The 15,399-nt window shown below is 36.1% G+C and overlaps 1 protein-coding gene across 7 annotated transcripts in view; it reads left to right on the top strand.

The window, feature by feature from the left end:
- WDPCP (WD repeat containing planar cell polarity effector) overlaps positions 1-15,399 on the top strand; it is a 173,010-nt gene that overhangs the window by 38,453 nt on the left and 119,158 nt on the right. For 4 of the 7 annotated variants that reach the window (XR_015794843.1, XM_088134016.1, XM_088134011.1 and 1 more), the window contains exons 5-8: positions 86-142; positions 3,659-3,729; positions 3,975-4,034; positions 10,255-10,369. Coding sequence is in view for 6 of the 7 variants with exons in the window: in XM_088134016.1 (XP_087990142.1) it covers positions 86-142; positions 3,659-3,729; positions 3,975-4,034; positions 10,255-10,369 (303 nt within the window). In the remaining variant the exon portion in view is untranslated. Of the gene's footprint in view, positions 1-85; positions 143-1,617; positions 1,733-3,658; positions 3,730-3,974; positions 4,035-10,254; positions 10,370-15,399 lie in introns of all 7 variants that reach the window. The other 3 variants (XM_088134019.1, XM_088134029.1, XM_088134026.1) reach the window with 2 other exon arrangements.

The following is a 15,399-nucleotide window of genomic DNA, read 5'->3' as shown; positions in this document are numbered from 1 at the left end:
TAACCTGTACTTTTCCAAAATACAAAATAGTAGTTTGTTGACAATAGAAATGAAGATGATTCAACATTGTTTTTTCTTGTTGTAGAGCCACAAACGAAAGTTGGTTATTTATATGAGAAGCAACAATTAGCAGAATGTAAGAGTATGTTCTATTTTTTTGTTACTACAAATAAATGGACAAATATGTAAATGTATATTTTTCTTTAGCTTTGCTTTTTAAAAATCAGATATAGAACTAGCTATCTAGATTAGGGGACTAGCTTTTCAGAGAAGAAGTAGCAGCTTATCCAAAGATAGACATTCTGTTTCTTTGCACATCTTTTGGACTATAACTCTTATTGTTCTCATTCATTATAGCCAGGCTAATGGAAACTTATAGGCCAAAACATCTGGAAGGCCCCAGGTTGCAAATAGATTATTTGGCTGTTTTGCTGTTCAACCTCATGAAGTTGTGTGGGTTAGAAGAACTATTACAAAAGAAAATATTAAGCTCTGGCCTCATTTCCTCTCAAACTGCAACCTCCATGACTGATACTGATTTTTTCACTTCACGTAGGGTGGGGATCCTCAGCAGTCTTTCTCAAGATGAACTCACTCAGTGGACTGATTCTAATTGGGAGAGAGTACCTTGAAGAAACATGGGTGCTGAGACATGTTGGGCTTTATAGGTTAAAACTAACACCTTGAATTAGGCCTAGGAGCCTATTGGAAGCCAAGCAACAATCAAACTAAAGCTGTAATGCTACTAAACTGCTTCCCCCATTACTAACCAGGCCACTGCTTAGAAAGGAAATTTAATCAGGATCTCCACAACATTCATGGCCCTTAGCATATTGATGATACCTCACCTCAGACTGACAGATAAGTTCCCCAAGTAGCTTCAGATAGAAGTTAAACAAGATGGAAAAGAAGACTGAACCCTGTGTCATCCCAGACCAGAGTAACCAAGGGCTCAACTGTTCTTGCTCCATGCACACTAGATACAATTGTTCGCTCAGGAAGGAGTAGAACCACCATAATATTCCCAATTCCCAATCTTTTTAGGTGGCCCAAATGAATGCCTGTTTAATGAAATTGAATGCCATTGAGACATCTAGTAGGATCAGGAGAGGCATACTCCCTCTATGTCCCAACAGAAATCATCAACCAGGACAACCATTGCTATTTGCATCCAATGCCTGGGCCTGAATCCTGATTGGAAGGAAACTAGCTCATTTGTTTCCTCTAGAATCCTTATAGTGGAAGCCCTACCACCTTGCCCATAATATTCCCATGATATGATAGGGGAGATTGGAGATTGGAAGGAGGTAGTCCAACATGGATGGATGAAGAAATTATTTTTTCTGGGGAGGGTGTATCACTGCCTGATTCAAAGAGAAAACAATCACTTCCTGAATCCAGCTGCAGACATCCCAGATAGCTTGCCCAAAAGAACCAAGAGAAGCACAGATTCTTCAGTCTTTCTCAAAGCAGTTGATCTTGTAAGATATTGCCCAAGTCATGCAAGACTTTGCTCAAGTGGCATCTACCTCTGAGCAAATGTGAGTGATTTTATCTATGAAAATCCTGCAAAAATGTCACAGTAGCCTGTAGAAAAATCTCTCCATCTTTACCCAGAAGGGTATGGGTAATGCTGAACAAGACAGCTGGATATGAGTCTGAAGACACAATAAGAGGCAAGAAATAAACATGCATCACTACTGTAATTGCCACGGAATATTCTTGAACACAGGTATCATGTTTGATTACATTCAACTTTTGTTTTCTGCCAATATTGTTCTAGATACCTTGAACTTTTCATCTGTAGCTCCTTAGAAAATCAAGGAGCCCCTCCTCCCCCCGCAAATCTCAGTGATCAAGTAAGGCCATTTGGGCATTTCATCCAATACTCTGGTTGCTTCTGATTTTGAGAGAGCAACAATTTGCTCAGTCAGACTGCCTACCCAATCATTGGGAAAATACCTCAGTGCCCTCAGGATCCATTAGGCACCTGTGACAGGCCATCAAGTGAGGTGACAATATGAATATGTGCAGGAAGACTAATGACAAATCCTCCATCTAGAGATCATATCACCACTGCTCCTACCGGGTCTAAGATATGACTGCTAATATGTATTGGGCCAGATATTTCCTGGAACAAGCCCATGGTTGCCATGGAGATCATGAAATCCCAAGCCCAATCTGAACCCACACCCAAGGCATGGAGATTGAAATCACATAGCTCTATAACACTATAATTTAGCTCTTACAACTAAGGTCTCATAAAAAAAACATCATGCCTTTCCTCAATCTTACAATCACAGCTGTTATAGCATCCAGAGTGCATATGTCAGAAAGACCAGTGTCCCTGTCCTTTACCCATCTGTACTTGAATACAGATCTGGTGTTAACTAACAGCAGCTGGAGGCTGAGGCAGCCAGCAACTCAAGTCACCCAGATGCAGGAAAGAAGGGCAAAAAGCTGGGAACAACACCAATTTGAAGGCCCTTGTTCTCCAGCAACAATCTGACAGTCTCTTTGGAAATTTGCTTCCATACATTTATGATCCCCTAATGCTCCATAGCCCCAGCTACAGTGTTCCAAGATGAGTAACACACTAACCAACCTGAACAGTTACTTAGTAATAATCTAAGCAAGGGAAGGAGCATCTGGAATTCAACTATTCACCCACCCATCACATCCACTGACCACCCACAATATTACAGCAATCCTTGACCCACTCAACTTCATCCCAGGATTATGGATGAGTGGCTCTTTCCTGTGTGCTCTCATTGTGGGTGGGCTCTTTTCTACCACTCCCTATTGCGTCCTTCAAGGAATAATTTTTCCATGCCTCACCACTTCCTCCAAAGTTACCATCAAACTGTTTTCCCAGTTGTTTAGCTAACCCAACTAGCAGTATCTCTTATTCTACAATCTGCATATGTTCATGTGGATTGTTCCTATGATAAGGAGTATTTATCTGAATGGCCTTCCTGAGCAGTTATTTATAAATTGAATGAGATTTACAGTCTTCCACTATAGAAATAGTACATGAGTGGTTGCAGTAACTCAAAAATCATAAAACAAACCCATGAATAAATGAATAGCAAGAGACCCATATAGAAGTAAAGACAATAAAAAAGACAGGTTCTGTAGTTATAAGCAGCTTAAAAGCAAAGGGCCAAACTAATAAACTCCTTAACTTGTGAGGTAAGACATCTGGAAGAATAAGGACCTCTCAGACAGAAAAGGAGACGAATAGAACTTTCATGATAACATGTTCCATAATCCAGGCTTGGCTACAGAAAAGGCCCTCCTTGTCAGTCATGCTTTGGTGACAGTGGCAAAGACTCACAGCACATTGTCAGAGTTTAGCAAGCTGATAATTGACAGACATTCTGTAGATCTCTGAGTCCAAGCCATTTAGGGTTTTAAAGGTAAATGTCCATACTTCGAATTATAAAAAAAATTGAAAGTGGACACTTTGAATTATAAAGAAATGGGATTGATAATGTTCATAATGCAGGGAAAATATATTCCTTTTAATGTGTTCTTTTCAGTATTATAAATGTTTTGTGTTAAGAAGATTACTTATAAACTATGGATTCAAATCAAGTGCTACTTGCAGTTATTTATTATGACACGCAATATCTTACATATGTATTTTATTTGCCAGCTCGAAATTATCCTTGGGTACTTAAGAACAAACGTCCAGAAAAGCTTCGAGACACACTTAAGGAGCTAGAGGTATCTTTCAGAAAGATTCAAGCATAATAACAATTAATCCAGGTTTTCAAATCTCTTTCAACACCTTTAATTTTCCAAAAGATCATCTGTTCTGGTGATAAATTGGCTTTTGTGTGGTGGGATATCCAAAACAGTTGCATCTTTGTTTTAGATGTCAGGCAATCTTTCCTCTTTGAAAAACAGAAGAACTACACATGAAATGTCTACAGTCCTCTATTCACTGTCTATTTTCTGTTTTCCGCCAGGAATTGATGCAAAACAGTCACTGTGTGCTGAGTAAATGGAAGAGCAAGGATGTCTGTCAGGTAAATGTTTTGACATGATTTTGCAATGTTCAATCAACAGCACTGAACAGTTGTTAAGAGACTCATCTTAAGTTAACTTATAAAAAAATACAGTGTTTGTTTAAGATAATTTCTTGATGCATATATTCACTTCAAGAACAAAACCAGTATAATATTGGCTAAATGTCTTGACAAAAATGTCTATATTCAAATGGGAATTAATCACAAAAAATACATAATGTTTGTTTTCAATTAAAATGAACTATTTAGAAAACCCAGGCTGCAGTCCCCTGTACACTTACATAACACAGAAGTAAGTTCATTTGAAATTGGCAGGATTTATTTCTGAATATACACATGTAGGATCACCCCATCACCAGGTTCAAACTGGATTATCAAAGAATTAGCATCATTTAATTTTTATACTTGAAGTGTTTTTTTTTCTATGATCCAAACTGCCTGGAATGTGTACTCTGTATCTATGTAAATATCCACATAATATATAAAGAAAACATCTGCTCACATCTTAGCAGCATGGAAAGTGGGAACAGGTTGGCATCACAGAGTGTGTGATCCAGCAATCTAATCAACAGCTTTTTCCTGAAATATGTTAAAAGCTATTTCTACCTTTTTATTCTTGATGTTTTTAACAGGCATATCTTTGTATGACATAAAACATTGAATTTTGGAGATTATTAATACATGCTGACTAATAATCAGTCATAGTATTGGTATAAGAATTAAATTTTCTTGTAATTATAGGTGTACTTTATAACAGTAAAGTTACTGAGCTCAACTTGGATAATATTTTGTCTTATCAGGTAATCTGAATGCCCTTAGCTGTAAACTCCAAAGGCAAAGTTTCAATATCTGATAGTGATGCATTATACTACAATCCTCTGCATATTTACTTGAGAGTAAAGATCACTGGGACCACTGAAACATATCTCTACACAAACAAATGCAGGATTGTGCTTTTAAAAACTTACATACTTCTAGGTTTTTTTAGGGCAAAATCTAAAACTCAATTTAGACTGCAGTAATGTGCCAAATGCGTAGTAATAAGCACTTTGAATTCATTGAAATTTACTTCTCAATAAATATGTGCAGGATTGTATTGTCAGAGGTAATGAGACATGAGGTTCAAAGGCTGATTGGCAAATTAATTCATAATATCCAGGCAATGTTACTTGATTATCTGAAATTATGAAATGAGTTATCACTAAATCTGGCCTCCTTACTAGAGAACTGAAACAAAGCCAGGTGGTTATTGTTTTTGTCTGTCTGTCTATTTGTTTTTTACATGGATCAAAAAATTAAGGTACATTGAGCCTCATTTCAATCTTCAAAAAACTGTTAGGAAGCATTCTGAAACTATAATGAATAAACATATAGGTCTCACTATGAATTAAATCAGCATAATGTATGACAAAGGGAAACCCTGCTTCACCAATCTTACAGAATCACATAGATAGAAGTGATCTGGTGGACTTTCAAAACTTAGTGAAGCCTCTACAGGTAGTTCTCACCAACGGCAATTGGAACTGGGAACTCCATTGCTAAATGATGCAGTCATAAGGTGCAATGCCACGTGACTGCACCAACTCACGATGGCAATTCCAGCAGTCCCAGTTGCCATTGTTAGGCGAATCCCGCATGGTCGCAGTATCCTGCAGTCACATGATCGCCATTTGTGACCTCCTGCCAGCTTCCCCACTGACTTTGCTTGTCAGAAGCTGGCAGTGAAGGTCACAAATGGTGATCACGTGACCGCGGGACGCTACAACATTATAATTGGAGGTGGTTGCTGAGCACCCAAATCACAATCATCTGACCAAGGGAATGCTGTGACAGCAGCAATGAGGAGGACTGTTGTAAGTACCCCTTATTCAGTGCTGTCATAATTGCAAACAGTCACTGAACGACTGGATGTTAAATGAGAACTACCTGTATGTTTATTTGTTGTTATGGCATAAGAGGTTGTGTTCTCTTATGGTCAGATAACTGACCTGAAGAAAAGAGAAATAGAAGTAACTCACCATGGAGATAAATTAGCAGTAGGTTTCTCCTTGGAACCATTTAAAGTATGTGGTTGGGATTCTAGGGTGCCCACTTTGCTGAGGGCCTTAGATGGGAAAGGAACTGAACTGAGTGAGGAATCACGTGCAAATTAGTGGCTTTGCTGTGAAATTACTTAGCAATTTCCTTGTCAGCTGGAGAAGATACTGAGGTATTAGGCTTCATTATACTGCCTACTCAAACCTTGTTTTGGGTACAATCCTACAAAATCCAGTTTTCTAAGATTTCCCAAAAAGTCTGTTTATGGTGGAAACTGACCTCACAAAATTATGAAAAAAGTGGCAGCAAGTCAAGCAGTGGCAGACCAAAATAAGTCATGGAGGCTTGGGCACAGGCTTACATACAGTTTTGCACCAAATCTCTCAAATGTCAGTAAGTTCTACTGTCCAAATACTATTGTGGCAAGTAAATCTAGGAAACTGTGTAGGCTACCAAACCTTCCTGTGTGACCTGTAGGTCAGAGGTATGTCTGTGTGTTCCATTCACCATCTTTTCTTCTCATCTTGGGTTACCTTATGTCCCCTGTTGTGCTTGTGGTTTGGGGACAGCAACCCCCTTTGCTCTTGCTTTTCTTTTCCATTAAATACTTAGTTTTCCTTGCAAAGAGCATGGATGAGTTTTTCCCTTACGGTCCATTTTGGGGTGTTGGCTTCTCAGCCAGAATGAGGGATGATGTTGCTGAGCAGCGATTGGAGATGTAAACTGGGTGGGATGAGTGGCTGCTGGAAAGTAGGGCAGCCAAAGGGACCAAAGATATGAGTGGGGGACTTGAAATGTAACAATCTTTAGGTAGGTTTTTTTTTCTCCATTTTTTCTCCCTTTTTGTGCTCCAGTACCAGAAAAATTGAGACGTATTTGGAAAAGCTTAATGCACATTTTCAGAAGCCAGCAAATCAACCTCCTGCCACTCCCAACCTGGATAGAATTATAATATCATTGTCCCATCCACTTTGATTCTTAGCTATCCAAAAGAAGTACCAGAAAATTAATTTAAAAGTGGTTTGTCTGCTGTTTTTGAAAATGCATGCAGTTATGACTAATACTGGATAGACTGTTACTGATACTGCAATGATATGGCAGCTGCTAATACAGGGGATTCATAGGACAATTTAGTTAGTATTTAAAATTTTGAGTTAAGCATATGGAAAAGAATATTCTCTTTTTATGATTAGTATTTTCACTTGGAAGGTTTCTGAACTTCATTATTGATGCTGCTGACTTCTAAACACCTATCTGATTCTTGTCATTTCTTTAAGAAATGATAGATTGCTTTATAGCATCTGATATCATTGTAATAAAGTTATTTATTATAGATAGTGTTTGGGGAGACTTGGCAGGAAGAAAATAGCCTCTTTTTCTCAATAATTATGCATTTATTTCTTGAGGAAGCCTCAACCTGGAATACTATAGGCAGGTTTTTTTCATATATTTCTTCATTTTTTAAACATGGACTACATATTAGTCTATACAACATCTAGAGAGTTTTGTTGTTCTTCAGATACTTTCATTTATTTTGGGGAGGGAAGGACAATTAAAAATATTTACAAAACACTGTTAAGATATAAAATCACATTATCTATTTGGAAATAAATTGAGATTTTATCTAATCCAACTGCAACATAAGGATAAACTGAAGTTTTGAGATCTTGCAATAAAAGGTGTAAGAGTCTAACTGTGTCTAATGTTTTTAGTAGGACAAAACCTTAAAGGACATTTGCCATCACTGGGGGAGCTTCAGTAACTGTCTAGATGAATACCTGAAGATGGTGTTACTACACTAAAAAAGGAGGTGGTTCTGACACAGTTTATATTTTATAAATAAATGTGCTTTATCTAGATATTTTCAGAAATTTAAATAGCATTTTCTTTGAACTAGTGAACCAGTTCTTTATACCTTGTATGAACTTTTTTTACTTGTAAAGTACAGGTATTTTGATGGGTGGGCATTGCCCAGTCAGGGGTAGGCAATTTTTTGGTAGCCAGATAGCATATTTAATTATTTTGGGGAAAATCAGGGGCTGCAAAGTACATGGAGTTTCATCAAACTTATAGTGAGCCTAGATTTGGCTGGCAGTTTTGGGAGCTTTTGAGTTTTTTAATTATGATATGCCTATTTTAGGTGTGTGGGCTTTTCTCTAAATTTATTTATTTATGCATTATGTAGATTTATATGGCAACTCTGTTGACATGTGATTCAGGATGGCTATCAGTAAATAATCCCAATTATTAAAACAATTACAATCAATATTTTGTGTACGGAGCAAAATCCAACCAACCAGTCATATCAAAATGGTTTCACCCAATACCCAGTCCAACGCTCGAAGGAAGAGCTTCATCTTTTTGAAAGGCCAGCAAAGTTGGGTCATCCGAATCTCAGGGGCTATGTTATTCCGTAGGGTTTCCATTTGGTGAGAAACTACTATTAGTTTCCAACAGTCATGGTCAGAAGGGATTCTGAGGGCCATAGAAAGAGAACCTCAGGTTTCATGCAGTGGAAGTGCAATTTACCCATCCCTGTACTACATATATCTTAAATGTGATTTTATGTAATGTTACTTCTTTCGGACAAGGACTCAAAAATATCCAGCCAAGTTGCCCAGTTTTGTGCTATCATCTGTATAATATGCTGCACCATTATCTAGGTTTGGAATTTTTTACAATAGTGTTTTATTTTCATCTATTTTAGTATTTTTATTCTTAACTATTTTAGACCCTATTATATTTACTGTTTTTGTGTTATATAGATATGTATATGTGGAGGGATGTATTACTGCTATTGTTAGATGTTTTGACTGTGTCTGGCCTAAGAGCTGTAATAAACTTGAAGGAGTACATCTTAACAGTTGATAATGATCATAGTTAAATCATGGTTTGATATAATATATGTAAAAATACATTTGATTCAATGCTTGTAAAAATCTCCCTTTACCCAAATCTGGGCAAGGCTGTTTTAAATTATGCTGTATTTTCTCTATAAGCTATTTAAATAAAGTACTTATGGTTAATTTTAAATCCATTGCTTGTTAAGGATGCTTATACCTAGATAAGTCTGTGAGGTGGGGCAAACTTTCACTTCTTTCACCACTGCTTAGATGTTATAGCACAAAAACAAATCTACAAAAGATTTGCACATTAAAAAAAAATGATCTGCTGTTTATAAATGGTAGTTATAAAATGTTGGCAGATAGAAGCATTGGATATACTGTATATTGTATAGGAAGTATGCAAGTACAGGTGATACTTGTTTAACAACCACTCATTCAGCAACTGTTTGAACTTAACAACAGCACTGAATGAATGGTAGTTACAACAAGGCTTTGTACTTATGGCCGGTGCAATGCCCTGCAGTTATGTGATTGTGATTTGCAACCTTCCCAGCCAGCAAGCAAAGTCAATGGGGAAGCTGGCAGGCAGGCAGAAGTCACGGTCACGTGAAGTCCTTGTTTAATGACCCACGCAGTCCTCATTTAACGACAGCAACCGGGACTGCTGGAACTGCCATGCTAAGCAATGCGTTCACATGGTTTTTTGACTTAACAACCTCATCACTTAACAACAGAGTTTCCGGTCTCAATTAGCATTGTTAAATGAGAACTACCTATATTATTTTTTATGTATTTCTTACTTTGTACCAATTACTTCAGTATTTGTTTTACCTCCCAAACTTATTTTCAGTTTTTTAAAAGACATATAATTTACCTGTGCAGTGTGTATTCTTATTAGCATCACTACTTTAACCTTCTGTATGGAACATATAGATACAGGTTATTAAATAGTTCTGTCATACTAGCTTGAGTCTGTGGTGCCTTTTAATTACTCAACCACATTTTCTCTAGGCAGCTACCTGGGGAAAGATTTCAGACTTAAATGGCAACATCCCTATTAATTATTGTCTATGCAAGTTATGAGAAATACTTCATGCAGTAAAGCATTTTGACACATTGTTATATCACATGTAATAAAAACTCTTGTTTTTGCTTTTCTTGTTCCTCATTTCCTCTCTCTGTCTCTCTTTGGTTATTAATTTGGTTACTGCATCTGATACATTTCATTGGCTGAATTATTATATGACCTCTAAAATATAGATATAAATTTAGTATGGAATTTACAATCTCTGTTAATAAGTTATAACTTTTATTTTTCCCCATCTCTTTGGATTCAGCTCCTCTTTCCTTCAGGTATACTGGCATCCCTAAGCCTTTCTGGACCGCAGCTGGAGCAAGTGATGATTGACAAAACCCTGATGGGAAAGCTCATCTCTAACACTATCAGCGATGGTAATTATACCTATGTGCATGCAATTCAGCTGCCTGCATTTAAAGTGGAAAAGGAGAAACAGTATGTCAACAGGTAGACCAATTATTACCACTGGGGACTTGAAAATACTGGAAGTAATTGCATGAAATGCTACAGTTACTACCCTCAGGACAAAAACCACTTTAGGAAAAAAATGCTTTTGTTTTTATCAATTACTGTATTCATTTTTTAAACCTCAGGTCAGCGTGTAATTTCCCCCAAATGCATTAAAGTTTTAGCACAGGTAATTTTTCCTATTTGAGTGCATTATATTTCGGTCAGGCTTGGACATAGAATATGTTCTGCTGTATTATCTGACATCTATTAAATAAATATCATGGATTGAACCTAGGTTCTTCTACATTCAAAGCAAGTTTTCTGGTAAAGAGCAATGGCTTTTTTCCATTTCTGTAAGTATGACTCATAAAACATGTGGCTTTTTTAAAAAAAGTTACATAAGGATATTTAACAGTGACCTTTAGCTTTTAAAGCAAACTTCCACTGTTATATCAGGTCAGGACATTTAAGGACATTATTCCAAAGACTGAATAAGTTACTTGTATCACCTTCATCAACTTCCTTTAATTTCTTAAAAGAGCCTTAACTGATTTCTCCAAAGCTTCTAATCACTTATGCAACTTCAGTAAGAAGCAATGGCATCAGGACTAAATAGTCTAAATAGCAAGTTCTAGAATCAAATATACTGCCAAGAATTCAGATGAAAATTATCAAAATTGAGCTGATCCGAAATAATGATATCATGAGAGGTCCAGCATACCTTGAAAAACAGATTAATCTGCTATTTTTTAGTTGAGATTATCCCATAATGTAATATTTTCATGGGTAAAAAGATATTATAACTTCAATAATATTTTCTAAATATTTATCTTACAGCCTTAAGTACAATAGATAAATCTCAATATTTGCCAATATTTCAGTAGGATCAAGTAATTCATCTCAAGTTGAATTTAGTCTTGAAGTTAAATTTATCTTAATTCCTAGCCAGTACCAAATAATTCTGAACTGTTCGTTTAGATTTTCTTTCATTTGCATCAGCATAGGGGATATGTTCACAGGTACCACTTAAGAGAGCTTCCAAGAATCTTTCTGCCAATATAAATGAATTAACCTAAACATTAACCCTTATAGTTGTTATGACCCAGTGGCATCAAGTCTGATTTACTTCGATTTATGGAACAACCAGACAGGATGCAAAGCTTACATATTAATGAAACAAGATTAGAAATTATGTTTGGCATTGATATAAAACATAATATCTATTTATAGCAAAATATTATGCCTGCAGGGAAGAGGTTCTAAAGTCAGATTAAATGGCATTCTTGATATGTACTATGATATAAATTTAATCAAGGAGAGGGCATACCACAATAATAATGTGATTAAGGGATTAAATAAACCTTTTAAATCTAAAGTAAGCCAATATAAGTCAAAACCTGCCTGAAAGTTTCCAAGCAACCATGTTAAAATATTTTTCTATCCAAACAAATTATAGCTGCTGGATTCTATCTGTTTTTAGTTAAAGTTAGAACATTAATTCAAAACCTAATATTGTCAGAATCTTGTTAGCCCTGTATAAATCCAGCATGAGCTGGGTGCAGAGCAATTAGAAGAACAAATTGGAATCTAAGGGCCAAATTCTACAGATTAATCTGTTAAAATATGTAGATCTTAAACTAAGCTGAACATTTTTTAAAAAGGAAATAAGAGCAGAGGGAGGAGGAAAAAAGACAAAGCACAGAAGCAAAAAATGCAGATCCTTAATTAGGACCTAGAGATTAAAAAAAAGCTAGCAGTCTGCTCATAAGTAAACAGTATAACAGCATATGGTAATGTATTAATTTTTCCCTAAAGCAACCTAAGCAGGAACTTAAGGAGGTATTTTCATGAGTATAAAATGATCTCTGAGAGTCATCTTCTAATTTCAAAATAAAAATGGCTGGAAATCTGATGAAATACTGAAGATTATTATTCTCTTGGACTATATTTTTTATTTTATTCAACATTTGTCTACATTGTTGGACTTTCTTTGTGTTCTGCAGGATAAATATAATGCAAGACTTGTGTAGATCATACCTTTGGAAAATGTTATTCCTGACAGCAAATCTTGAGAACCGCACAATACGTGGCCAAAGTCTATTCTTTGTAATTTCTATATAAACTCACTTGTGCAAGCCGTATCAGGAGTTTTATCCTCATGTACTGACTAGTAGCACCATTTCAATTCTGTTGCATATAGGTCATGTGGCCATTCTCTATATATATGTAGTGAAGATGCCTCAGAGAACTTTGTGTTTATTTGCAGAGAGAATGACCTGTTCATCAGTTACAATAAAACCAATGTTGTTGTATTCGCTAGAAGTCCTTTTCTGTGCTGCCACTCTTGGAAAATTAATGGCATTAGTGTTAATCAAAGCCTTCAAATATCTTGGAGTCTCTTCAAGCCACAACATTCTGAAACTAACAAATACAGACCATCTCTTTGTGGGTTCAGACTTTTGCAAACACAACTTTATATTTTGCTACATGCAATGGCAATAAACATGCCTGACAACAATTAAACTTCGTAGTACAAAAGTCATATTTGATCTATGGCACATAGCCTGCAAATATCAAGTGTGGGTTCTCTGGAAGCTGAGTGAGTTGCTTTAGTGAGTGAGTTTAAGAGCTCAGCTACATGTACCTCACTCTTTATCCAGCTCCTTATTATGGGTGAAATCACAACTGAGTTCAGTAGAGGCTCACATGCAGTTTTACTGGTAAAACACTGGCTTAGAGTTACTTATTTCAAGAGCCCTCTGGCTTCCATGACCCTTCAGGTTAATTTTACATCTTTATGGTAAATTTGGATTTGAAATCCTGTGGGCCTTTCTATTTAATATCTGACCTTGATTCATTTTGAGAGAGTAATGTCACAATAGAAACCAAAACTGTACAGTTTAGGTTTATGTAGAACACATTTTTTAGAGCTTCTTACTTTGCCAACATCCAGAAGCCCGTTCATTTTAGACAGGTTTGATGTATAGCCTTCACTGTTTTAAAGGGTATTTTCGTGGTATATCCCTACAGAAACATCTCTTTCTCTGTCCACTAGGGGAAGTTGAACCAGTTCATGTCCTTCTTCACTGCTCCTTTAATTCAATTCTGTGTAGGACTTAAGTATGCATCTATTAACTGATTACAGAAGAAGATGACTTTATCCTTTTAACTGATAAGTCAGTGGTGATTTCTAGGAGAGTTGCAGTATTCTGCTTTCTTGCCATTGTGCTCAGACACAGGATTGTATTGTTTTGGTCTATAGAATAACATGGATGTTATTGTGTAGGGTTTTAATGTTATTATTTTAAGGTTCAGATTCTAGGGTGATATTTGTTATGTGGTCACTGACCACAAACAAACAAAAAGCTTACCAAAAGGAGAAGCTGAAATGTGGAAGCCCTTTCAATATTTAGCTGATAATCTCCTGGAAAAGACAATTACCGTTTCCATGAAAAGAATTGGTTGGCCTTTCACTACTTGTTCTTGTATTCTAATCACATGTAAATTCTGTCAGCAAAACTTAGATTTAAGAAACATTATTTTGCCCTAAAGTATCTTACCATTCTTCAATAAATCAGTTATGGGTATGTCTACCAACTTCCTACAATCTTCTGACTTAAATATTGTATCTTCAGCTCCATTGGTATCACTAACAGGGCTGCATAAATCCTTTCAAAGAGGTGCTTTGGAACACTGGGAGAAATGCAAAGCAAAGTGTATTGCATGCCCACACATGTGGAGACAGCAAGGAGCAGCTTCTGAAACAGTCATGTGAGCCTTTAACAGTTTGAAGAGGTGCTTCATTTGCTTTCCTGCATCCTTCGGAAGCACAACCTTTAAAGCCTTAATCTTTAATGGCTTTAATATCCATCTTCCAAATAATAGTTATGGCAACTTTCTCAATAGGTGGTAAAACTATTGCCATAATAGCAGAAGATGGTGGTGGAACTTACTTGGGCACCATCCAAGCAAACAATAAATGATTTTTCTCAGATAATTAGAACAGAAAATAATCAACTTGTTTCTAATTCCCCCAATTGCAATTAAAGTAACAATTAAAAGGATATCACTATATAAATACTGCATGGGATGTCAGAGAATGTTGATGTCTGTCTGACAACAGTGCCATCTTGACTAAAAGTCAAAGAGCTTTTCTGTTGTGATGTAATTTTCAGAGGATTCCAAGGTGGTCTTGTGTGCTACATGAGGAAAAATGTACACTTGCACAGCCTAAATGGCTTGGGAGTTTCAAATTGCAGGCACAGGAATATATACTAAAAATATTAATTTTATTCCCTAAAATTAACAGAAATCTTAGATTAATTTGTTCCAAGTATTTAATGTCTATTCTGACAGGAGCTTTCTCTCCAATGTAGCTCTGTAGATGTTTTCCAGAGAAAAAGGTAGTCTGTATTCTCTGTTTATTGAGGCAAATATGTTACTGTTACATTCCAATGAAAGTAAGTGATAAAGGGTTGAACTGAATTGATTCAGATAAATTCAATTTGATAGATGGAAGCCTCTTTTTCATTGTTTCTGGAATAAGCAACAATTCATGTCTTGAAATCAATTGTATAATAGAAATATCAATTATCGTTTACTTTTAACTGTTCTTCTTAATTTACAATTTCTACTTTTTTTAGACTTTACCATATATTATTATGGCAGATACTGGAGAAACTAATAAAAATGAGAAACAACTAATGATTGAATAAGCAAGTTATTACTCATAGATAGAAGAAAATGATATAATATTTTGTTAGTCATTTGCTTATATTTCAGGTATATGAGAAACAAAATAGCTCTTTTTAAAAGCTGTTAGCTCTCAGACTCAGACACTATTAATTTACATGTGAGATCTCTGTTCAAACTAATTTTTAAATCCATTCACCATTTTCCACAATCACATCAAAGGCAAAACTACACATTACAGATAGCTCTGTATGCCTTCTCC

The sequence above is a fragment of the Python bivittatus genome, unplaced genomic scaffold (assembly GCF_059951505.1).
Source record: "Python bivittatus isolate LINGU-HERP-01145 unplaced genomic scaffold, Pbiv_v1 ctg000020_np1212, whole genome shotgun sequence".
Lineage (NCBI taxonomy): Eukaryota > Metazoa > Chordata > Lepidosauria > Squamata > Pythonidae > Python > Python bivittatus.
This window is presented reverse-complemented; position numbering and strand designations above follow the sequence as displayed.